Source organism: Panthera tigris, chromosome C2 (assembly GCF_018350195.1).
Source record: "Panthera tigris isolate Pti1 chromosome C2, P.tigris_Pti1_mat1.1, whole genome shotgun sequence".
Lineage (NCBI taxonomy): Eukaryota > Metazoa > Chordata > Mammalia > Carnivora > Felidae > Panthera > Panthera tigris.
The window spans coordinates 147,450,249-147,476,980 of record NC_056668.1 but is presented as its reverse complement, the minus strand read 5'-3'; the positions used below and the strand labels follow the sequence as shown (position 1 = coordinate 147,476,980).

At 36.0% G+C, this 26,732-nt stretch overlaps 1 protein-coding gene across 21 annotated transcripts in view; it reads left to right on the top strand.

The window, feature by feature from the left end:
* Positions 1 to 26,732, top strand: part of NKTR (natural killer cell triggering receptor) — a 61,936-nt gene that overhangs the window by 16,488 nt on the left and 18,716 nt on the right. For 9 of the 21 annotated variants that reach the window (XM_015537053.2, XM_042957064.1, XM_042957057.1 and 6 more), the window contains exons 3-10: positions 11,074 to 11,148; positions 11,896 to 12,003; positions 12,759 to 12,803; positions 14,553 to 14,640; positions 23,172 to 23,201; positions 23,723 to 23,868; positions 24,812 to 25,034; positions 25,731 to 25,886. In XM_015537053.2, coding sequence (XP_015392539.1) covers positions 11,074 to 11,148; positions 11,896 to 12,003; positions 12,759 to 12,803; positions 14,553 to 14,640; positions 23,172 to 23,201; positions 23,723 to 23,868; positions 24,812 to 25,034; positions 25,731 to 25,886 — 871 coding nt within the window. The other 12 variants (XM_042957058.1, XM_042957062.1, XM_015537056.2 and 9 more) reach the window with 12 other exon arrangements.

Below are 26,732 nucleotides of genomic sequence, written 5' to 3'. Positions count from 1 at the left end.
GACTCAGAAGACCAGGCTCTGGTTCTGGCTTTGCTCATTTCTATGTAGGTGGCCTTCGATAAGTTACATTATTAGTAGCCAACTGTGTTTGAAAACAGGGTAATAATCTTGGCTATGATAATAATACCATGTATTTTTAAGGTGTCTTAGTCCATACAGCATTATGATGTAAGATTTATACCCATTTTAGAGATGAGGAGTGTCTCAGAGGGGCTAATTGATCCAACCAAGATCCTACAGCTAGTAACTGTGAAAGCCAGGGCTCTAGCCTGGGTTTTCTTTCTTGCCCATTATACCATGGCTGCTGTGTAAAACCTAGGGTTTAGTATTATGAAGTTCCTGGAAGAGCAGATTAGATTTGAGGAGAGTGCTGAGTAGGGCAGCATTAGGATATTTGTTGGCTGGGGAGTGGAGCACCTAAGATAGGAAGGAAGATAGATATGGCAGTAGGGAATTCTTAAACAAAAAAACAAAAGTATTTCCCAACTATATCTTCCATTGTCATTGTATACTGGAAGGAATGAAAAACTCCTTTTACCTTTTCCTCCCTTTCTAGAATTTTAGCTAATACTGTTAGTTATTTGCTTGATTGCATCAGTATCATGGATCAGGTAGGCTTTCTTGGCTGTCCTGAGAACTTAATCGCCACTTACAGCATTGTTTCTGTTAGAAAACATTTTCCATATTCCTAACCACCAATTTGAAGATGATTGTTTATTTTTTATTTTTATTTTTGTTTATTTATTTTAATATGAAATTTACTGTCAAATTGGTTTCCATACAACACCCAGTGCTCATCCCAACAGGTGCCCTCCTCAGTGCCCATCACCCACTTTCCCCTCCCTCTCACCCTGAAGATGATTTTCTAAACATGTAAGATTTAAGATAGAGATTGCCAGTGTTTATGAACGACACATTAGGGAAAGAAAGGAATATTACAATCAGTAAAGTTAATTCACAAGTTCTAAACCGTGTGAACTGAACTCTTATTGCATGTGTTTGGCACATTTTAAGCTGAAAAGGGCTTCATTGTTTTTTCTGTTAGTAAAAATAGTGCATGCTCATTATAAAAACATCAATAATATTTAAAAAGTTAAACCTGTCTTAAAATCCTGCCATGCAGAGATAATAATCACAACTAACCTTTTCTGAACCTCTTAATTCTGTATAATGGTCCATACATAATTTTTAATTTTTTTTTAATGTTTGTTTATTTTTGAGAGAGACAGAGACAGAATGTGAGTGGGTTGGGGCAGAGAGAGAGGGAGCCACAGAATCCCAAGCAGTCTCCAGGCTCCGAGCTGTCAGCACAGAGCCTGACGTGGGGCTCAAACTTCACGAGCTGCGAGATCATGACTTGAGTCGAAGTCGGACGCTCAGGCGCCCCCATACACAATTTTTAAAAATGGTATAACCTCCATTCTATTCTGGCCCTGCCTTTTTCTGTTAAACAGCATGTTCTCAACTTTTTTCCACTTCAATAAATTAAGCTTTATGTAATCACTTGTAGTGGTTATATAGTTTACTATCATATGGAAGTATCTGTATTTGTTAGAGTATATGATGGCAATGGTTGCTAAACATAAAGGCTGATAAATAACAGTGACTTAGATTTAAGACAAATTTTCTCTTACACAGCTCCCAGCCAGTCAGCAGATCAAGGCTGATGATGTCAGGGACTCAAGCTTTGTCTTGTTACTCTGTCACTCTTGACATTGGGTGGATGGGTGAAGCTCTTAACAGAAGAATTCAAGCTGGGTAAATACAAATGAAATGATGGAATTAGAAGAAACATTTTGCAACCCTCAGTATGATTGGTTCGGAAGAGGATCATTAGTGGCCAAACTATTGGGTGAAAAGTTGTTATAGAACATAGTATGCACATAAGTTTCAAAATATCATTCCATTTATTAATTTAAAAATGGGGGGAAGTACATTTACAGCTGAGAGATTGGCTAATATAATAACTTCAGCATTACCGGTAATGGGTCAGACTGATATGTGCTTCCTGATGGGATGCAGAAAAAAGGGGGGGGGGAGATGTTTTAGATTAAAAGAGACCAAAGCATGACAACCAAATCAATGCATAATCTTTGGTTAGACTCCCAGATTTAAAAAAGAGGTATAAAGGGCATTGTGGAACCAGTTGGGTAAATATGAATATTGACTATTATTAGACTGTAGCGTTAATCACTGTTAACATGTTGTGACAATGGTATTGGGGTAAAGTACAGAATATCTTTGTTCTTTGGGAATATATAGCGAAGTAATTAGGCTGAAGCATTACAACATCTATAATTTTCGGTTTGAACCACAAGAAAATTATGTGTAGAGTGGTAGGAGTAAAGTTAACATGGCAAAGCATCTTTATAGATTTAAAATTTTTTTTCAATAAAAAGTTGATGGGGAGAAGGGCATTGCGTGTTCATTCAGATAACCTTCAGATAATTTTGTTAAATATCTCCAGAAATCTTAATACTTTGGGGGGGTTGCAATTAAATGACTATATTTTACTTTAGGGAAAATTGGACACATTTGCAATTTTGAGTTTTCCTGTCTAAGAATAAGTTACGTCTCCTTTTATTCAGATTGCCTTTATGCTTATCAGAGGTTTGTAGTTTTTATAGGTCCTACACTCTTATGGCTAAGTAGCTAGAATGTTTTTTGTTGGTGTTGTGAATATGATTTGAATTGTTATCTTTTTTACTAGTTCTTACTGATCATAAAAAATATTAACAATTTCAGTGTCTCCATTAATATTTCAGTTGGTTCTTTTAGGTTTTCTAGATGTACAGCTATGTCTTTCAAATAATGATGAATTTGCTCTTTTTGATATGTATACTTCCCATATGGTTCTCTTGTCTACTGCATGGCCTAGAATTTCTAGAACAGCATTAAACAATAGTGATGATAACAAGCACCTTTTTAATTTAATTTTAGTTTTTATTTTTTAAAATTTACATCCAAATTAGCATATAGTAAAACAATGATTTCAGGAGTAGATTCCTTAATGCCCCTTACCCATTCAGCCCATCCCCCCTCCCACAACCCCTCCAGCCACCCTCAGTCTGTTCTCCGTATTTATGAGTCTCTTCTGTTTTGTCCCCCTCCCTGTTTTTATATTATTTTTGTTCCCCTTCCCTTATGTTCATCTGTTTTGTCTCTTAAAGTCCTCATATGAGTGAAGTCATACAATATTTGTCTTTCTCTGACTAATTTCGCTTAGCATAATACCCTCCAGTTCCATCCACATAGTTGCAAATGGCAAGATTTCATTCTTTTTGATTGCCGAGTAATACTCCATTGTATATATATACCACATCTTCTTTATCCATTCATCCATCAGTGGACATTTGGGCTCTTTCCACACTTTGGCTATTGTTGATAGAGCTGCTAGAAACATTGGGGTGCATGTGTCCCTTCAAAACAGCACACCTGTATCCTGGGGATAAATGCCTAATAGTGCAATTGCTGGGTCGTAGGGTAGTTCTATTTTTAGTTTTTTGAGGAACCTCCATACTGTTTGTTCCAGAGTGGCTGCACCAGCTTGCATTGCCACCAACAATGCAAAAGAGATCCTCTCTCTCCACATCCTCGCCAACATCTGTTGTTGTCTGAGTTGTTAATGTTAGCCATTCTGACAGGTGTGAGGTCGTATCTCATTGTGGTTTTGATTTGTATTTCCCTGATGATGAGTGATGGTGAGCATCGTTTCATGTGTCTGTTGGCCATCTGGGCGTCTACTTTGGAGAAGTACCTATTCGTGTCTTTAGCTCATTTCTTCACTGGATTATTTGTTTTTTGTGTGTTGAGTTTTTGATAGGTTCTTTATAGATTTTGGATACTAACCCTTTATCTGATATGTCGTTTGTGAGTATCTTTTCCCATTCCATCGATTGCCTTTTAGTTTTGCTGATTGTTTCCTTTGCTGTGCAGAAGCTTTTTATTTTGATGAGGTCCCAATAGTTCATTTCTGCTTTTGTTTCCCTTGCCTCTGGAGACGTGTTCAGAAGTTGTTGCGGCCAAGATCAAAGAGGTTTTTGCCTGCTTTCTCCTCGAGGATTTTGATGGTTTCCTGTCTTACATTTAGGTCCTTCATCCAATTTGAGTTTATTTTTGTGTATGGTGTAAGAAAGTGGTCCAGGTTCATTCTTCTACATGTCGCTGTCCAGCTTTCCCAGCACCACTTGCTGAAGAGACTGTCTTTATTCCATTGGATATTCTTCCCTGCTTTGTCAAAGATTAGTTGGCCATATGTCTGTGGGTCCATTTCTGGGTTCCACTGATCTGAGTGTCTGTTTTTCTGCCAGCACCATACTGTCTTGATGATCATAGCTTTGTAATACAGCTTGAAGTCCAAACAAGCACTTTTGACTTGTCCCTTACTAATGACATTAGTGCTGTCCTAATGTTCCACCACTAAACATAATGCTGTCTCTTGATTTGAAGGGTGTCTGAGAATTTTTGTGCTTATGTTAAGGGATGAATGTTCAGGGTGCCTGGGTGGCCCAGTCTGTTGAACTTCCGACTCTTGATTTTAGGTCATGATCCCAGGGTCGTGGGATCGAGCCCCCATCGAGCTCCGTGCTGAGTGTGGAGCCTGCTAAAGAGTCTTTCTCCTTCTGTTCCTGTCCTCTGCTCGTGCTCGCTTGCTCTCTCTCACATTTATTCTCCCCTCCCCACTTTTTTTTTTTTTTTTTACCTTCATCAAATGCTCTTTTGGTTTCTGTCTCAGGATAGTACCTTTTAAAAAATGAGATTGATATATAGAGAGTTTTCAAGTTTGTTAATGTCATCTTTCTCAGGCTTTGGTATCAATTTAATTTGCTTCATAAAGTTTGTTAAGCTTTTCATCTTTTGCTGTGCTCTGAAACAGTTGAGATGGCGTTACATTTTAATCTCAAGAGTTATTTAACAGCACTCTTTTGGATGTATACTTACCAGCATTTTGTTTCTTTCTTGGCTCTGTTTTTTAGTCTCCATCAGCATGAAGTTGTAATCCATACCTTCTTACAATTTTTTCCTACAATTTAGTGTCCCTTATTTTTCCTCCAAAAGAGCCAGCTTTGGAATTTATCAAGTCTAATACTTTTTTTTAATGTTTGTTTATTTTTTTTAATGAGGAAAACATTGATGTATGTTTATTTATTTACAGAGTATAAAATAACCCTCTCTGCAAAAGAAAAAGTGAACATATAAGTTAAATGACTGATTTTATTTTGATCTAAAATTTATTCATTCTTAAAATGCAAGAAACAATTATTTATAGAAGAAAATATAACCAATATGATTTAATACCTGCATTTAACATTATTTTAATATCAGTTTTGTATATAAACAGACACATACACACTTTTTTTTTTTTTTTTTTTTTGGACCGAGCCACCCAGTCTTCCCAATGGGCCACTTAGTTTTTTATTTTACTTTATTTTATTTTATTTTAATTTATTTTATTTTATTTTATTTTTTATTTTTTTTTAATTTACATCCAAATTAGTTAGCATATAGTGCAACAGTGATTTCAGGAGTAGATTCCTTAGTGCCCCTTACCCATTTAGCCCATCCCCCCTCCCAAAACCACTCCAGTAACCCTCAGTTTGTTCTCCATATTTATGAGTCTCTTCTGTTTTGTCCCCCTCCCTGTTTTTATATTATTTTTGTTTCCCTTCCTTTATGTTCATCTGTTTTGTCTCTTAAAGTCTTCATATGACTTTTGTTATATGATTTTTGTCTTTCTCTGACTAATTTCGCTTAGCATAATACCCTCCAGTTCCATCCACATAGTTGCAAATGGCAAGATTTCATTCTTTTTGATTGCTGAGTAACACTCCATATATATATGTGTGTGTGTGTGTATATATATATATACACACACACACACACACATACATACCACATTTTCTTTATCCATTCATCTATCGATGGATATTTGGGCTCTTTCCATACTTTGGCTTTTGTGATAGTGCTGCTATAAACATGGGGGTGCATGTGTCCCTTTGAAACAGCACACCTGTATCCCGTGGATAAATGCCTAGTAGTGCAATTGCTGGGTCATAGGGTAGTTCTATTTTTAGTGTTTTGAGGAACCTCCATACTGTTTTCCAGAGTGGCTGCACCAGCTTTCATTCCCAATGTTTGTTTATTTTTGAGAGAGACAGAGCATAGCAGGGGAGGAGCAGAGAGCGAGAGAGAGACACAGAATCTGAAACAGGCTCCAGGCTCTGAGCTGTCAGCACAGAGCCTGATGCGGGGCTCGAACCGATGGACTGTGAGATCATGACCTGAGCTGAAGTCAGATGTCTAACCAACTGAGCCACCCTGGTGCCCCATGTCTAATATTTTTATTTTCTAATTTATTAATTTTTTCTTATACTTTTATTAAAATCTTTGTTAGGTTTGTTTATTACTTTTCTTTCTTCATTTGAGTGAGTAATGTATCTAATCATTAGTGAAAACATTTAGGGCTGTGTGCATTGAACAGGACAAAGAGGTGGTATTCAGTATTTTTTGGCCTTTTGAAACCTGGCAACTCTGCCATTCCCTGGCCTCATTCCCTGACATCCTGGTTCCTACAGTTCTTTGGTTCTCTGATCTCAGCCCATATCCTTGTCAACTAACTACACAAGCCAATAAATTCTCTTGAGTTTTTGCTGGTACTGTCTGCAGGATATTTTTAGCTGGGTGTTAGTTGACCTGTCATGAAAAAAGCTCCATGTGCCTAAAAAATTAGAGAGCTTTTTGGTTTTATCTGAAATCTTGTGTTTTCGTGCTGTTTCCTTTTCTTTGTTTATAGCTTTTTACTGTGGATTGCGCCTCCATAGTAACTTGAAAAATGTTTAATGTATCTTCATGGTATATTCATTAAGAGAGTAAAATAGAGTATGGCACAGTATGCATAACATGCTACCTATTTTTTTAACCAAGGAATTGCTCATTTTTATTCATGTTAAAATTGAGATATAATTGACATATAGGGGCGCCTGGGTTACTGAGTTGGTTAAGCATCCAACTCTTGATTTGGGCTCAGGTCATGATGTCACAGTTCATAGGTTCAAGCCCCGCATCAGGCTCCGTGCTGACAGTGTGGAACCTGCTTGGGATTCTCCCTCTCCCTCTGTCTGCCTCTCCCATGTCTCTCCCTCTCTGTCTGCCTCTCCTATGTGTGCTTGCTCTCTGTTTCTCTCACAAAATAAATAAACTTAAAAAAAAATTGATATCTAACATCTTAGTTTCAGGTCTACGCATAATGATTAGATATACGTATGTATTGTGAAATGATCACTGTAGGAAGTCTTGTTAATATCCATCACCACACAGAGTTAAGGTTTTTTTTCTTGTGGTGAGAACTTTTAAGATGACTACTTTCAGCAGTTACGCTACTTTGTCAAACAAGAAAAATAAGAATATATCACTATTTGCCTGTGTGTTTGAAGAGAGACACTGGAAGCACACACGTGATATTGAAAGTGATTACCTGTTGACAGAAGTACGAATAAGATTTCTCATTCTTTATGTTTTTTCCACTGTTGGATTTTTGAATCATGAAAAACATTACCTATTCAAAAGAAAATATTTTTAGAAGGTTCCTAAAAATAGCCAAAAGAAATTTTACCAACACCTACTTTGTTTCCCAATAGCTGAAACATTTATATTTTATTTTGTAACCATACCTACCATAGTTGTTTAGGTTTGATTCTGTGTTGTAATGGATTTAGTGCTCAGTATCACTCTTTTCCCACTAACCTTTTCTCATTTGTTCTTTGAGTCCTATCTTAGGCTTATATTTCAAATAGATTTTTCAGGATGAAATCTAATTATTGTATTTCCTTTGCTATGTATAGAATTCTGTGTTCACAGCCCATTAGTCTGTGTGAGATGGTAGGCAGTGTTCTGTTGTCTCCAGTTTCTAAAGTAAAGTGTCTGCAGTCAGCCTAATTTCTCTTCCCTGTAGGTGACATTCTACCGCCTGAATGCTAGAAGAAGTCTTTTCCTGTATATCTCTGAAAATAGCTTTTATTAAGCAATGTCTTGATGTCGTTCCACTTGTAAAAACTTTTCCTGGTGTAATGAATACTTTTTATCTGTGTATTTAGGTGTTTGTTCATTTATATTTTGTTAGGTTCTATCTTTGAATAGTTTTGGTTTCAAGTGTTTTTATTGTTTTTATTCAAGTATTTATTGTGTACTTATTTTGTGCCAGACTCTGTACAAATCAGTGGGGATAAAGTGGGGAGTAAACAGACCTGGTCCCTATCCCTCTGCCCTCACATGCATCAGTCAGGCCTAGGGTGGATATAAGTGCATTTTGTTCATACTATTGACGGCTCACTCCATTGTGTAAGAATTTGTATCTGTCATTCCCAGCTAAGACAAGAGCTCCCCCAAACAGGCACTGTGTCTTACCTACTATTGGACCACCTGACACCTGGGGAGGATCTCAGTTAAATGGATAAATGGCCTGATTTTGTTGAAGTGGTATATCCATTCTTTAATTTCCTCTTAGATTTTGCTCTCTGCCTAACCCCTACGACCCGTTCATACCTTTGTTCTTATCCTCATCTCTTACTTGTAATTGTATATGTGATATTCTTTGCCTTGTGCAGTGGACCATCTGCTAAATATTTTTTCCCGACCAGTGCTCACTTTTTCAACTACTGTATCTTTCATGTCTATGATATATGTCTCCTTTTTCACTACTATACCTGTAATTCCAGTGCAGCTGTTTCTGAGAACAAGAAACAATGATATTATTGAAAGGTGAGGTTTGTTATATTCATATTCCAAGTACTTGCTGATTGTATTGCTGCCATCTAGTGGCCACATCAGGATTACAACAGGACTTAGGTGTGTCTTGCTTGGCCCTTCCTGTGTGTAGCCAGTGTTTATTTATTTATTTTTTTAAGTTTATGTATTTATTTTGAGAGAAAGAGAGACTGGGGGAGGGGCAGAGAGAGAGAGGGAGAGAGAGAGAATTCTAAGCAAGCTCTGTACCATCAGAGTGGAGCCTGATGCAGGGCTCGAACTCACAAACTGTGAGATCATGACCTGAGCCAAAACCAAGAGTTGAACACTCAACCGACTGAGCCACCCAGGCACCCCTTTCATTTACTCTTAACAACATAATGCCATAAAGGAACCAAAACTTCAGCTCTAACTTAGACCCTGTCCCATGAGATTGAGAAGTGAATAGAATTTTTTTTTCTTCATCAAGTTAGAGGGTAAGATATTTAGAGGTGAGTGGTTTTTTAGAAACATCATTGTCGTTTGCTATCCCTCTCTGAATATTAGACCTGGCAATGTAATCACATTTAACTCTTTTCATATGTATTATACCACTCGAGGGTTCATAGCTCTTAATCATCTGTAAAGGAGGAACTAGAAACATTTGAAACTTTTACTGGCTTTCATTTGGAAGCATCAAAGGTTTTGAAAAAAAGAAACTTGATGTTGAAGTTACTATAGTCCTAAAAGAAAAAGCTAAGTTTTTGAATGTTTTGATTATATCTTTTATCCTGGAAAGTAACTATCTTACAGGGATTCCAAAAATCTATGTTCTAGTCCGCAAAGCTAGATGGTTTTGAACTGACTTGTCACCAACCTAGTCAGCTATTTCCCAGGGATTTATGAAGATTGAAAATATTTTTATTACACTAGCAAAATATTTCCATGTAAATACAAAGAGTGGTATTATTACTGATATTACATGCATTAAAAAAATTCTAATTCCCTATCTTTTTCTTCATTCCTTTAGATGTAAAGATGAGCTAGAACGTTTTGAAATTGCTTTAAAATTTGGCTCCACTGAAGCGATAAGCAGAGTGTTGACACAAGAAAGTCTTATGTAATGCCATTAATCCCACTTTTTATCCCTTAAGGGTTTCTGTTACGAGGTAGTTTGTAGCTTTGTTTTGTCCTCCGAGAAACTGACTGACATGGCCAGGAATAAATTCAAATCTTAGTGGTACAGAGTGATTCCAATCAGTGTGCATCTGTGCTGAAGACAACTTAACATTTGGTCCACAGTTAATTTTGATTTATTCTGTAAATCCCTTTGATTAAATAAAAATGTTCATTCATAATGGAAAAGACTGTGTAGAATAAAAAGGAAAGGGGACTCGGGAAAGTGATTGTAAATCAAAATATTTTTTACTCTATTTGAGAACCTTTCAGGTCTGTAAAGCAAAACTACTTTGGTAGTAATACAATTTGCCTGTTGTGCTCTCATTCACAAGTCAAATTTTCCAGATATACAATACGTAATGATCTCACCACTCTGACAGCCGATGGAATGTATGCTTTATATTCTTGTCTTTTAAGAATTTCAGAGTTTTAATTTATAATATAGTAAATAGCAATAGATATAACCCACATTGTAAAAGCTCAATAATTTTTAAGAGTTTGAAGAAGTCCTGAGACTAAATAGTTTGTGAAGCACTTCCCTGTGGTATAGTTAAATCAAATTTGTAAGCTTGTTCCTTCTCATTTCCTGTGTATTGTATTTTTTTTTCTGTCTGTTTTGTGTGTTTTTGGTATTTTTTAGGAACCATAACCAAGATGGCAGTTCAGGAAGTTGGTTCTAAGTAGTTCTTGCATAAAGGTAGAAAGCTAGATCCAGAGGGCAGAAGAACCTTCTTCTAACAGTATGGGCCAGAATGAGTGTCTTATGATGATGTGCTCTCATCACTAGACGGGCTCAAGCATAGATTAGACAACTATTATTGAGACTATTTTAAAGCAGACTAATGGTGTTTAGATAGGAGACTGTACTAAAAGGGATCTAATAATATGAAGCCCCTTTACAACACTTGAACACTCGAGATCCTACAGTTTCCGGGCTGAAGCCACGTGGGCTACACATGAGTTCTAGCGCTAACAAATAGAGTAGAATTCTTGTTAGTTGGTGTTGCTCCATTAAATTTTTTCCCGTTAAGCCTTTTGAAAAATTAAGTTACAAAAATGGACTTTTCAGTTTGTTGATTCAGTTTGATTATTTGTGTTTTCTCCCATATAAAATAAAATGACCTATTTAATCATCTTGCTTACCTTTGTTTTTTTTAATGTGTTTTATTTCAGTTGGTCGCATTATGTTTCAGCTCTTCTCAGACATATGTCCAAAAACATGCAAAAACTTCCTTTGCCTATGCTCAGGTAAATGAATTGTTAAATCATTTCTGATGAGAAGTCATGACTTACAGTTTTATCTTGCTTAACAGAATAGATGTTTTCCTTAAAAAGTAATGGGCTGTAAAATGAGTTTAGCACGTTAAAAAACACTATTTTCACTGGTAGGAAATCAGGGAAATATTTCTTGAAGAGAGGACAAAGAAATGGTCTCAAAAGTGAAAAAGAAAGTACTACTGCATGTAATTAAATCATCTCTAAACACTGTAGTTCAAAATTCTAAATTTCAGTATTTTGAACAAATTTAGCATTCCCGATTTCTAAGAAATTTAGGCCGAGAAGATAGGCAAAACATAATGCAGTTGTTCTTTGTTATTTATAGTTGAGTTTATATATATTTTTTTAATGAAAATAGGAAAAACATCTATGATGTTATTTTAAAATAGCAAATTAAGATTTTTAAGTGTGTGCTTGGATACACTTACGTACATATACAGTGTTCGTACCAACTCCTTCACTGCTCTCTCTTGGAGGAGCGATAAGCATTTCTAATCTGCTTTTCTCCTATAGCATATAGAGTCACTGCCACACAATTTAACAGTTATATGCTGCTTGATACTTACTTTTGGAACCCATGTGTGTATTCCGTCGTCACCCTGTGTCTTGTGTCTCTTACAGTGCCAGCACACAGGAGGGATTTCACAAAGGACTAATTTGGACTAATTTCCATGGACAGATACATTTGTAGCTAAACGTCATTTCTTTGTTTTCCAGGAGAGAAAGGCCTTGGGAAAACAACTGGGAAGAAGTTATGTTATAAAGGTTCCACATTCCATCGTGTGGTTAAAAACTTTATGATTCAGGGTGGGGACTTCAGCGAAGGTAGAGCTAAAAGTTACGCTTTTAATAATCGGTTTCTTATGTGTCTCATACTGTTAATTGTAAATATTGTATCACAGTATGATGTAAATATTAAGTGGTCAGTGAATAGATGTGGGATGAGTGAATGTTGTAGAGCAAAAAATGTATGAAAAGCGAAATACTAAGCCACTTTATTTTGTTTTTATGTACTTTTAATAATATTACAGATTTTTGGTGAATTCTCTTACAATGAATACCAAGTACTTGTGGATTATTTTTATTCTTCCCGAATTTTGTTGGTATGATTACTTTTTGAAATAAATGGGTTATGGAGCTAGTTTATTTTTTTTATTTTTATTTTTATTTGCTTTTGAGAGAGAGAGAAAGAGAGCTCAATGAGCAGGGGAAGGGAAGAGAGAGGGAGACAGAATCTGAAGCATGCTCCAGGCTCTAGGCTCTGAGCTGTCAGCCCAGAGCCCGACGCGGGGCTTGAACTCGTGAACCACAAGATCATGACCTGAGCCAAAGTTGGATGCTCAACTGATTGAGCCACCCAGGTGCCCCTGGAGATAATTTTTAATAATATTTATTATAACAGTACTGGACTTTTTTGCACTTATATTCAAAGATGAGGTTAATTGAGGATTTGTAGAATTTTGATTATAGCAATTACAAGTTGTTAGTTTCTTTAGTAAATTGAAAGCATAAGAAGTAATTTATATGTATTAGTATATTTTAAATTGTCATTATGACTTAATATAGGTCATTATTTACAGGTAATGGAAAAGGTGGAGAATCAATTTATGGTGGATATTTTAAAGGTAAGGCTTAATATTTTATGGTCTTTTGTTTCAGTTCTGATGTTAAAGCAAATTTGATCATGTACTTTTAATGAGGAGAGGTTTACTTATAGTTCACTTTTTGCATGAAACTAATGCTGCATGAAAAGACTTTATTTGCATGAACTTGGGGATAAATTATATTGTAATATGTAACTTTTAATTGACAAGATTAATTAAGGCTAACTTTATGGTTAAACATGACTTTCAGCATGGAGGTTAGGCAACTATATACATGAAAACTCCTATCTTCCTGCCTAAAACTGTCAACATATTCTTTTGTTTATAGAGAATGTGGTCTTTTGCAAAATGAAAAGGTAAGAGAACGAAGCTCAGTAACACAAACTCCAATTCTGTTCCCTTGCACCCTTCCTAATAAGTGTATGGACAGCCTGGGTCAGGTTGTGGCTGGATTTCTTATATTGCTTGAAGACTTGGAAAATTCTGTATACTATTTCATACGTGCATCTGTATCTTTTTTTCTTTTCACAATGGGCTCTTAGTTCTACATCAGGGAAAAAAATCTAGTTGTGCTTTTTTCCCCCTAAACCAAACAATTTCTTTGAATAAAAGTTGGTATTTCCTACTTTCTCAAAGGTTTGTATGTTTTCTTTTGTGTACTAGAATTATATGATTGTATTTTATTCCTACAGTAGTAGTATTTGCATAAGTCTAACTATTGCATTTGCCCCAAAAAGCCTTAGAAAAGTCAGTTGCAGAGATTGATAATGGGATCCAATCTGATTAGATTTTAATGCCATGATAGCTTCAGCGTTATAATAGTCTTTTATATTTCTTTTGGGGGAAAATGGATTACCACTCTTTTTCAGAAGCCTGTTCCCAAGGTAATCATTTTTTAAAGTTTTCTATGTTTCTGTTTGTTCTAAAGAAAGGTTTGTTTGTATGAATGTTACACGGAAATTTAAATTCGTTTTCAAGATATTTCTGCTGGAATTAAAATCCTCTCTGAGTGATCTTTATGGCAGTTTTTCCTTTGAACCAGTAGGAAGCAGCTCATTAGCTGGTTCTATCAGCTTGTAGCAATTTGAGACTGATGTTGTAGGCCGCTTGAATGTGGTTGTTCCCTGCGGCAGATACTTATGTATCTTAAAACTATGTTTCGCCCTTTAAGTTTTTGTTTTTATAGGATTTTCTTCCTTAGGTAATTTTTTATCCTGTTGTTAGGAATCTATATACTTGATTTAATTTAGGCATATTCTTACAACTTAAGTTCTGTAATTTTTTGTTTTTTGCTCTTGTAGTCTAGCTTTAGTACAGTTGAGTAATAAATTTACCATATAGAAACTAAGTGCATAAGATTATTAAACTTCTCCCATGTTTAGTGCATTAAGTAGGATAATTGGAAATTTGAAGGAAATGAGCTTTACTGTAGAGATTTTTCTAAAATTTCTTTACTAGTTTTCCCTGAAAGTCATAGTTCACATATCATGTAGCCAAACTATGTTACTACTAAAAGTGACTGTTCTAAGGCTGTTTGTATAAAGTATTAAATATATGTTCTTTTCCTCAAGGCTTTAAGTAGTATCTTTGATCTTTTTATGCTTTTGTTTTTTGATTAGTTGTAAAAATTTTTTTCTAAATATTCAGACAAGTATCTGTACTGACCAGAAGAGGAATTTCATCCTTTGCTTTCTATTTATTACTGTGAACATTACACTTTAAAAGTGGCTTATAATTGGAGACTGACGAATTTGTGTTTTCTTCAAACAGATGAAAACTTTATTCTCAAACATGACAGAGCGTTCCTTTTGTCAATGGCAAATCGAGGGAAACATACCAATGGTTCCCAGTTTTTCATGTGAGTAGGCATAATTCAGAGATGAGCTTTTCTTAAACAGAGAAGCGCTGTTCATGAGAAAGATGGTATAGTTAAACCAAGTTTAATGCTAGAATTCTGTCAACTTGGGCTTTATTATTAATTTCTAATGTTACAGAAACTGGTAAGCTCTAACAGCCGCCTCAGCTTTCAGCATATATCCTGCATTTGAAGAACGGTACTTACGAGATGTAACTTGAAGATGTACATTATTTTCAAAATATGTTGTCATCTTAAGAAAAGAAATTGGCTTCTACTTAGCAAATTTGGGGGCTCAGTTTGCTAAAACTAGATTGGAACATAAACTATTGGTCAACATTTAAAAGTTGTTCATGGCCTAGGAGTAGATGTCCTCTTGGCCTGGAAAGTAGTTGCTTTGAGTAAACCATTGTATGGTGGCTTTTTCTCTTAATGATGCTCTTTGAGTTCATTGGAGAGAGGTGCCATTATTTTCTGATATTGTATAGAGACGAGTGATTTGCTGTTGCATCAGCATTGTAGAAATCTTAAATCTTCTGAGATCTCTATACATAATTGAATTAACCCAATATTGCTGTCATTTCGACCAAAATTTATGAGATTATCACTCAGGAAACTTCCGAATGCCGAATTTGCTTTTTAAAAAAATAAACAACTTTTCATGTATGTGCATGCACAACCAAAACCTTACTTACTTCTCATCTGAAAGCCCTTTGGCATACTTGTAGTTATATATTCTAATCTAAAGCTACTCTAAAACCTATTTTTATTATAATCCCAGGATATAAAATAAGAAAGATAATTGACTAGCATGAAGTTCAATGCTTTTGATTGGAAGTAAATCTCTAGAGTTGTGCTACCTATGTTGGAGAAATATTTTATTCACAGTTTACCAGAGAAAGTTTTTGTCATCTTTCTGAATGGATGAGTGTGAATGGCGCTTCCCTGTCTTTAAAGGAGTAAATTATTCATGTAAAATAAATCTCACATTTTAAAGTTGTCTGCAAAATAGATTTCCAACATGATCTGATAAAAGTTCAGATAAGGGGCATTCTGTTTCTAAGAATGTCCTAAAAATGGAAAGCTGATGGAAGATGACCGTGCTTGGAGCTGTGCAGGAAAGGAGGACCAAAACCATTTGTTCCTAGATCATGTTTTGATCCCATAGAGCAGTAGTTATTAAGACTTCTCTACTAGAGCATGTTTCTATCCTTAACCTTCTTAAGGGCCCAAAAAAAAAAAAAAAAAAAAAAAATCAGTTGGAAATATTTTGAAAACCTTCTTTTATAGTAATTTAATATAAAACTGTTTACTCTTTGATTGAGGTTTCCCATTTTCCATTTTTAAGCTTATCTGAACTGTGAACATGATAAACTAATGATTCATTGGTCAAGAAGCTACCATCTGAGGGCTCTAAAGTTTCTTTTAGATTTCCTTTTTTATATCAGTACATGCAAATTTATCAGGCAGCACCAGCTTCTTCCCATTGCCACATACCAGTTAGAATGTAAAAACTGGTGCATACATTAATTACAATCCAGTGTCTGAGGTTCTCCCTTCAAAAAAATATAGAGTATTTTGTTTCTATGTACTTCAGTACATCCTTAAGTCATTTCTAGGAATGCTTAGTATCAAACAAAATTAAGGCCATTGCTGTTTCTACCTAGTTTAATTTTACATTGGACTGCTATTTTTGACAAAGAATGCCAAATGAAAATTTTGACATCCATGAATTAGGATTAAAATTTTTAAGCTTCTTTTCATAATTAACTGTAGATGGCAGTAAAATCACTGTGAATTTGTGTTGAAAGAAAATTTTCTATTTTTAGTTTGAAATTTACTCATGGAAATGAATTTGCAGTTAAAAGCAATCTTGGAAGCAAATTTAGTGTTTTTGCACATACAAAAAAAAGATCCTTATCTTTTTTTTTAAAGAAATTTTTGTGGCATGTGCTTTTTTTATGCTGGCTAAAACTGCCAGTTCCCCATGTGTTGAAGGATAAAATAAAACTAACATTCACCTTTCTATACAAAGCACTTCCTTGCTTTTATAGAAAGGGAAGATGGAGATAATGGTCCGTAAAAGAGAAATGTTTGAAAATCTGTCTTGCAAGTCCAAATCCTTTTGGAGTTGGAAGTAGTAAAAAAAAAAAAAAAAAAGAACTTACTATCTTCAAGTTGTGTAAACCGTCGCAGACAATCACTCTAAGAGGTGGGGCTGCGAGGGTTGGTGGTAGCAGGGCTAGCTGCCAGCTCCCCAAGGGCGGCAGCTACACCCCTCCCTCTCACCACAGCTCTGCCCTTTGGCACCTTGAGCAGCTCTTCTGCATTCTGAACAAGAAAGGGTGGTGTGACAATGGTGGTAAAATGCCAACGACTCCCTATATGGTTCCAGTCTCATAAGCTTACTAAGAACTTGTAATGCATCCTTGCAAAATTGCATTTGTAGCTCATATTTTAAATCTACTTTGTAATTCCTAAGGAGTAAATTTGGTGCTGTTAGCGTGAGTATTTGCAAAATGTTCCTCAAAGATTCTTGTGCTTTGTGCAGTAACTATTGTCTTTATTATTTACGCATTTAAAACTTCCCCTTCGTAAGGCATACATCATTTTTGTTAAACATGATTGTGCATATATTGCTTCCTTTGGATGGAACAGTTATATATCTGATAAAATTCGCATTTTCTTCTTTAAAACTATTTGTGATTTTTGCAGTTACTGCCTATGTCTGTTACTGTGTTAGTCACAAAGATTTTGCTTTGGAGGGTTTAAATAGAATAAAACTGATTCTTTTTGGAATAATACTGTTCAAGAAACATGGAAGAGATGATATATAGCACTGTCCCCATGAATCACTAAGGAAATAACGGTCTGTTCATGTTGAAGTATTTTTGAAGAAATTCAAAGACCTGGGACCAAAGTGGTAACCCAGTTAACTCAGTATTTAGTCACTTTGTCCTTTATTATTTATTTGTTGGAGCCAAACACTAGAAAGAAACCATAATAAAAGCTATAGAATTATAAAGTCTTAGAGGAGAAAAGGATGTGATCCTCTAGACCAACATTTTCCTTGTATGTATAATGCTAAGATGAAATGACACACAGGGAAACATTTTTCTTTTCCTTTGGCTGTTAGTAACAGTCTGTTAATTCTGCTCTTATTTTCATTGTTTTTGTATATATTCACTGAAGAGATAAAGAAGGTATTGTATGAAGTAGTCATTAAAAAGATTAATTAGGGTGGTTTATAGCTTTGTATTAAATAACTATTTTTCTGGGTTAGAGCCACTAATCTAGCTATCAGGAGGCCTTGGTTCTAGTTTTATTTGCTATTCACCTTGAGTTAGTTCTATCTTTCCTTTTCGGTTTATAAGATACCTACCCATTCTCATAGGTAAAGTAAACATTTTGGCATGAAAATGTGGGCATAAAAGGAAGAAAGTGTTTGTAGGTTGATCCTAAGTTTTTGAATATGTGGAATGATTTCTGTGCAAACATTGTCTTGCCCCTCAAGGAGATAGTTTGCTAATTGCCTAATTTTCATCAGTCTGAAAGGTGCTGCAAAGAAACTTCAGGCTCATTTGTCTAAATTAGGCAGCAGTCTTCATCAGCTATGGATAGAACGATGGCGTGGTGGTTACACTGGTCTCCCTTTGCTTAGTGTGTGGGACCTTATGTACAGCCGTGGAGTAGGAAGACCTATAGAGCTCTGGAGAACAGTGTTTGTCACTGGCCACTATCATTGGTCATGGTAATTATAAAAAGTGAAGAAAAGATAATGTAGGCGAGTCAAGCTTGAAACAAAAAGCCTTATGTTTTAACAGGCATAAAGAGGACTATAGGAGGACAACATAGAGAAGTTCCAGGGTGTGTTCTAACCAGACTTGTAGGTGGCTGCTCACCTCCGTAGGAGAGAAGTGCTGGTCACTTCAGAGCAGAGCAAGGGGTACTCAGGGTGGTTTGTTGTTAAGGGGTTTATAAAACTGTGGAGATTTTGGGTAGCAAAAGAGAATTTGTGCAGAAATGCTTTTTGCCTCCACACATTCATGAATTTGAGAAGAAACGCTAGTAAGTGTTAATAATCCGGGCGGTTCTGGTTTTCCTGCCTTTTGGGGGGTAATATCTTCATGTGTAAATTGTAAGATATTTCATCAACAAAGATGTTGATGAAACTTGACCTTAAACCCAAGTTCTCTGAATATGAAGTGTCATCTGTAACATCCAGTCTTACTATTACTTAGTGTTTATGTGACATATGTGTCAGCCGCCTGGAAAGGATTTTGTGTCTGGTAGTGTTTGGTGTGTATTATGTGAACCTGAGTGCTGAACTTTTGAAAGCTGTTCGGTGACTTTTGGAACACACAGGAGGAGCTCTGCAACACGGCTTGGTTAGTTTCTGTGGCCCTTGTCACTCTGTATAATTTGGTGCCTGTTCCATGATTGTGTGGTAGTTTCGCGAGTTGAAGGGGAAAATTGCATGTGAGAGGCTACGCTAGACAGAAATAGGTTATTTTTACTTCCATACTACTTTACACCTGGAGTCACTTTTTCTTTTTAAAACATCCATTGAAAACACCACATTATTTGAAACATATTCTTTTTTAACAGCGATTCATGTGTCAATGCCTTTATAAGAAACTAAAGCTTATTTTTAAAGATTTTAAGGCTTAATATGTCCAAAACCTTAATAAAGAATTTTGTCCACTGTGTATAATGTGGGTTTTGGCCTGATAATAGTAGATAATGTTTAAAGTTTAATAGAGTCAGAGTTGGTCAGACTGCGTACTTTTTGAAAAAAATTTTTTTTTACAATGGGGAAAGTCAGATTAGGCAGGGAAAGCAAGTATCATGGCCAAAATTTGACATCATACTCTTATACTTTTATCTCCCTTGCCTTTTTATCCTTTGAGAAGATCCTTAAAATTCTAATTATGCCGCTTTATTATTTTATTATTGTTAGTTGTGGGGACTTAACTTCGAAAGTGTGTGTAAAGGCAGCGAACAGAAACTACAGTCCAAACTTTGCTCATTTACTCCCGATAGTGGTCTGTTGTGAAGTGTGATGAAAAAGATTTCAAATGTAGAAACATGAAAGGTTCTTCAACTACTTGAAGAGAATTACTGAAAAAGAAAAAAGTTCCCTGAAATTTTGTGCTGAATTCTCTTAATTCTTTTCATTGACGTTTTGCTTTCCACTGGTAGTAACTAACTGCTCCTGGGCATTCAGATTTTTAGATTTGTATACTCAGGATACATTATTCTCTTTTTGCGAAAGATGTTGGTTGACTTAGCAAGTTTGTAGGATTTGCAAAGCGAAATAGAATGCTTTGTTATTCACACTCTAGTGTTACAATATTAAGGCTCTGAGCAGATTCCCATTTTAACCACAGTGTTTTTCTTAAGCATAGTTCATCTCTACGTACATATCCTATGTGAAAGAAAATTTAGAGCCCTCCATTTTAAAAAAGCTCTTGTGCTTTGCATAAAACTTGAAAATACTTAATTTCAAAGTTATATTGATATTAAAACATAGAATCAGTCTTGTCTTAAAAGTGTATTACAATTTATTTCTTGCCATTTTTGTGTAAAATTTACAGAAAGAGTGTTACACCGTGCGCTCCAAAGGTAATGTCTCAATCCTCTAAGGCTCTCTTTTTCTTTCTTTGCCTTTATCTCTTTAATCCTATTGTTATGTGCATTGAACCATTTTAAGAAAAACTTTCTGCTTGATTTATGGCAGCAATACATGTAAAACAAGTGTGTTTTATTGTTCATGGTTAATCCTGGGAAGTGTATTTTAATTTCAGTGGCTTGTTTCCACCATTTTCCACACCTCTTCTGGGGGAGGGTGGGGAAGAGGGTATATTGTATAAAATGGTTTAGATTTCATTGCAGTACAGAACTATTAATTTCTGTGTAAGGCCAAAAGATTCTTTGATAATGGTATAAAACTGTAGATTGTTTTTTGGAGTAACAGTGACACTTTTTGATTTCTAGGATTTACAAAGTTTAAATGAATCCTTATGCTTATATTTTTAAAGTATATTCACGGGGTAGATAAAACTGGAAAAATGAGTGTCGAGTGACAGGAGAAAATGGAAATGTGAAAATATCGAAAGCTTTTATAATTTGAAATGTTCTTTGTGGTTCTTTCTCTTTTAGGTATGTTTTCATAAGCGTGTGTAAACTTACATGTTGATGATAATCTCTGGCCTTTAAGGTCTGAGCTTACTGAGCATATGTCCCGTCCCCACTGCATGGGTCTTGACAACCGTATAGTTTTGAAAGATCAGTACGATTAAGAGGTGGTGGGATGAGATCTCTGCCCGGTTGAGTAGGATTGAGTAGCATGGACGGAGCATATCCTTTCTCCCTGCCCGTTTGGCAGTGCCCTCTGTTTTTCCATGTCTGTTGTCAGCCCAGTGCCTGTATGCCTGCTTCACAGTGTTATTTCTACTCCTGAAATGTAGGCTGAGAACCCCAAAGGGCTTCTTTGTTCAGATACTGTTAGTGTTGTTAATATGTAGCCTACCCCAGTTAAAGTATAAATTTGTATTTCTGCATCCTGAACTGCAGATGCCAGTGATGGACTTAATCACTCACACCAGCTTAGGCACAGCAGGCCAGCTGAAGTTTGTCCTTCAGATAATTTGTTCTTGTCTTCATTTGTTTTCCTCCCCGTTAGAATAAAGGACCGACTTTTTTAGTTCTCATGTGAATTCAAAGCAAAAGTCGAATCTGTCACCAAGGTAGCCATTCCCTCTTCAGATCCAGTCTCAAGTAGTCTGTTGCTACATCACTGCAACTAGCTGAATTGTTTTCATCTCACCATTTGCTCGAAAGTTTTGCCATCATGTGGTTTTTACAGGACCCCTATTAGCCAGCGTAGCAAATTGAATTCGGTTTTGTGTGTTTTAGGAAAATCTGTAGGCTTTTCCCTAGCACCAAAAGATTTGAGAGTTGTGAGAGAAAGGATCAAGGAAGGAGGAGGAATATACCTAATTAATACACCACTCCTTGTTTTCACTGCTACATATTTGAATTTGATCCCTTACACTATAAGAACATTTTTTACCTTTAAAAATTTTACCTCTTACATCTTTCATACAATAGAATCACTGTCCAGCATATGTACTAATTTCTTCCTGTCATTAGTGTGCTTTACTAAAGTTTTATATTTGTGGGAAGCACATTATTATCCAGAGTAGTTTCTGGATTCTGGTTTAATTATTTAATCATTAGTTCCTCACCAGCTTGCTAGATTTTCTCTTTTTCTTTCTTCTGTTTTTACTCATTTTTACTATTATATTGGCTTGAATTACCACTTCTCAGTCTTCTAAGGAGAATTTGAGACTTTGTGGTTTTAAAATTCAAGATTGCTTTTAAAATTCTGGAACTTCCTAAATTGACAACTTAAAAAAATTCCATAGTACTGTTTCAGAACTGAATATTCTTAATGTAAGTATAAATGCTATCATTCCTTGCAATGATTTTTAACATTGCTGTGAAGGTTACAAATTGTGTTTTGTTGACTTACATGTCTTAGAATTGCCTTAAAATGAATATAAAAATTGATATGGGAGCTTCTAGTACAGTTAACTTCTTTAACATAGCCTCATATCCAGTGTCCTTTCTCAAATTCTTCTATTTCTCATTATTATAAACTAAGGTTTTTGTGGCTTTTGAATTTTTTCACTGCAGTTCACATAGTGTGAAAATTTGTGAAAATGCTATGGGAAAACCAGTTTGGGTTCAAAATCTCTTAACCAGATAATACCCCATAGGCTTCCTAAGAGTGACTATCTGCCAGTTTGTGACTGTAGAAGAAGCTGGTTGGGCATTTTCTGGGCCATGGAAATTTAAGGTGTCTATAACGTTATCCATCATTACTTGCTGGCTGTCAGAAGTTTGACAAATTGGAGGTTTGCTCCCTGTCGCATTTTCAGAGTTGCTGTGTGAGTGGCAGAACTTCACCTTAGGTGGGAGAGGCAGGAAGTTTTGAAAACAGGACTCCCGAGGCCTACCTCCATCTGCCTTCCTAAAAGATGCAGACTGACTCAGTATGAGAAGTAACAAATAGAAGAACTCATTTAAGGGGGAGGTGGGGGGAGGGGGGCAAGCAAGTGTTGATCACGCTTTTTTTTCCTTAGGGCAGATGATAGTGCTTTTTATTCTCTTTAATTATCTTGATGAATTTTGAGTTGATTTTTGCTTTTGTTGTTATTTTGGATTCGAGAGTATCTTTAATTTTATTGTATATTTATGCTGTACATTTCAAACCTGTTTCATATGTTATGTATAGGTATAGTCTTCATATTGGAGAAATAGATACAACTTTGTAATTATAATCTTGAGGGTTTTTTTAACCAGTAAAATGGCTACTATGGCTGTTTGTAAGGTTTTTAAGTTGAGATGTGTATCATGTTTAACTTTTTCCCATCTTTTTATCTTTACCTCTTTGTTCTCTACATGCCCTTCTGCTCTGTTCACCCGAACACCTGGTTTTTGCCATCTTTGTGTTGATGTTTACATAGTACTACCAAACCTGCTCCACACTTGGATGGGTAAGAGTTACATTTTATTACCTTGGGGAGTTGGTGGGGTGGCCAGTCTACTACAAATTGGACCATGGATAAACCTCTGGGGGGTGCTCTTGATTCCTGATCTAATCTCTCACAGCCAAGCCCCTCCTTAAGGATCAGAGGTTAGTCCGTCTTGAGAACTCATATTGTCATGTCACTGAATCTGGGCAATGGATAGACTTCTCAGCCTTGCTATCTCTAGGGACCCTGTAACAACGGTTTCTGAGTATCGAGTGCAATCTGTTCTCAGATTCTCCACCGTAAAATAGTTAAGAAATATTGTTTTAAGCAGAAAACTAAGGCCCGGTTTGAGTCGTGTTTTTATTTTTTCCTTTTTATGAAGCAGATGTCAAGTTCTAATTCCCTTCTAGTTGTTTCATTCATCAAACACTTTGCTTTTATATTTAGTTCTGTAGACATGTCATTTATAACAGTTGTCTTGATTACTGATTGTGGCTTAATTGTCATCAAACCAATTCTTTCTTGAATTTGTATTGTGACAGGGTGCATGTCGTCTTTGGATTGGTTATTTCTGGTTTTGAAGTAATTGAACAGATTGAAAATCTGAAAACCGATGCTGCAAGCAGACCTTATGCAGATGTGCGAGTAATTGACTGTGGGGTGCTTGCCACAAAATCATCAAAAGATGGTAAGGGTTTTGGGGGGAGTGGAGGGGAGCTAGGATACTGGTAAAACACGGTGAAGATTATAGTTGAAAGATACCTCCTGAACTTTAGTAGTGGAAAAACCATTCAAGTAGTACATACAGCAGTAACCCATGCCTCTGTATCATACCTTCTATCCAAGCCATCAACAAATCTTATCAAATCTTACTTCTTTTTACTTCCCATGTTACCAGCCTTGTCCAAACCACTGCTGTCTCTGACTTGGATTATTGCAGTAGCCTCATAACTATTCACTTTGCCTCTGCCCTTCTTATAATCTCGTCTTAGCAGCAGTAAATTCCTAACTGGTCTCTTTGCTTGTACTCTTGACTCTGTAGTCTGTTAATAGCAACCAGAGTGATCTTCTCCAAGGGCTCCCTTCTTAGCCAAACTAAAGTCTTTACTTGGTCTGTAAGGCAGTCTGTTCTCTCCTGTGTCTCTCACCTCTTCACCCTCATTCATTGCCCTCCCAGCCATGTTGACCTTTACCCAGACATGCCAAGCACAGGGATTTTGTGCTGGTGTCCGTTCTTTCTGGAACACTCTCCATCCAGATACCTACATGACCCCTTATGTCACTTCCTTCAAGTCTCTGTTTGAATGTTATCTTCAGTTACTGCCCATCTCTCCCTATTCCCTTTGCCCTGCTTTTTTTGTATTTCTGTCCGAGCACTTCTCATTTGTCATAGTATGCAGTTACTTACTTCTTTTCTTATCTGATCCAACTAGAATATAGACTTCATAAGGGCAAGGGCTTTGTTACCTTACCATCTCACCAGCAAATTGTGTTATCAGCATGAAAAAATGTTTACTTAAATTTTGTCTTTAGTTTGCTGTTTATAAAGCATGTTTTATGATACTATTTTTTACTCTGAAAGGTAGACACTAAGATCTAGTACTAATATTTTTGTTAATATTTCTTAAAAGTTTTTGAGAAAAAAAGGAAGAAACCAACTCATTCAGAAGACTCGGGTTCCTCTTCCAATTCCTCTTCCTCTTCAGAATCTTCTTCAGAAAGTGAAATTGAACATGAGAGAAGCAGAAGGAGGAAACATAAGAGGAGGCCAAAAGTTAAGCATTCTAAAAAGAGACGAAAGGAAGCAAGCAGTTCCGAAGAGCCAAGGAATAAACATATAATGAGCCCAAAAGGGTAAGTGTGAAATGCCAGGGTAATCTTAACCTAACACAAAGACACTCTGGAATGGGGAAAGTATATGCAATTCTGTAAACTTCATTTTATTACCTATTGTTGAAAAAGGATAGCATTTTTTTTAACTTTAATTTGAAATCTGACAAATCTAAGGGTAGCACAGACATTTCATATTAAAGATTTATGTGTTTGCAGGTGAAAAAAAATCCCTGAAACTCTTAAAAGAACAAAGGATCATTTGACAGTTTCATACCATAATTTTAGTACTGTGGCTTTTTCACTGTGTTAATGTTTTATATGTTCTTTGTGAAAATTGTACACACCTTTTGAGATTTGTGAGATATTAATAGTTTTGCTGTTCCATAATTAAAAAAATTTTTTTTAAGTTTATTATTTATTTTGAGAGAGAGAGAAATAGCGCACGTGCATGCGTGAACAGGGGAGGGGCAGATAGAGGAAGGGAGAGAGAATCTCAAGCAGGTTCCTTGCTGTCAGCACAGCCCAACGTGGGGCTCAGTCTCACAAACCGTGAGATCATGACCTGAGCCAAAATCAAGAGTCAGATGCTTAACCAGCTGAGCCACCCCGGCACCCCGCTATTGTTTTATTATTAATTGTTATATATCATTATTTAATATTCTTGTGAAATGCAGACATTGCATATTTTAATTGGTGACTTGATTTGTTCTCTCTAAGTTACTCTGAGAGGAGTGATACCAATGAAAAAAGGTCAGTTGATTCAAATGCTAAAAGGGAAAAGCCTGTGGTCCGACCAGAAGAGATTCCCCCGGTTCCAGAGAACCGATTTTTACTGAGAAGAGATATGCCTCTTGTCACAGTGGAACCTGAACCGTAAGTAGGGTGATTAACCTCTTTGTTTTCCTTTCTGTGAATGGTAATTCCATCAGCTCACGGCACTTCCACACTTATTTGTTGAGCATGACCCATAGGCAAAGATCTTTGAAGAATACTGTGGGAGATGCCAGGCTAATGAATGACATGTACCGTGCCTTTCAGAATTCACATTCTACTAATAGGGAAAGGGGGTTGGTCAAGTGGGTCAGGGGAGAAGTTCTTACGGGAGGTCTGGAAAGATTTCATTACTAATTTTTTTTCCTTGACTTTTCATTAGAGGTGAGATTTGGTTATCAGAAGAGAGGGTTAGTTGAACTCTTTGGATCCACTTGAGTGATGAAACGTGTTCCAATTTGAATAGTGTAAAATTAATTGCATTGATTAGGGATATAATTTAGTATCATAAATATGTGACTTTTGCTAACTTGCTAACAGAGCAACAGTGCTTTTGCTAACAGAGAGTGATAACTTCTCTGCATTGGAAAAGGTAATGTGTAGTTTTAGATTTGGTATAATAGTATATTTTGTGTATTAACTCAAGTTTAGAATTATTAAAAGAAATATTGTTTGAACAGAAATGTCATAATGTGGCTGGTGTAATTGATAAGTGCCCGATGAAGAGTTACATTGAAGGTTAAGAGGTTATGCACGTGTTCCTGTTCACAGTCAGGTGTCCACATAAGGTTATCGTTTAATTCATTAAATATTTTTAAAGCCTAGTATTGTCTTATTTTAGAAAGTTATTATAAGATGGGATTTATCTTTGAATTAATAGCTGGTGTTTTCATTTTTAAAAACTGGCTGTTAATAAATTTTAGTGGGATTCTTCTTAAAATATAAGAT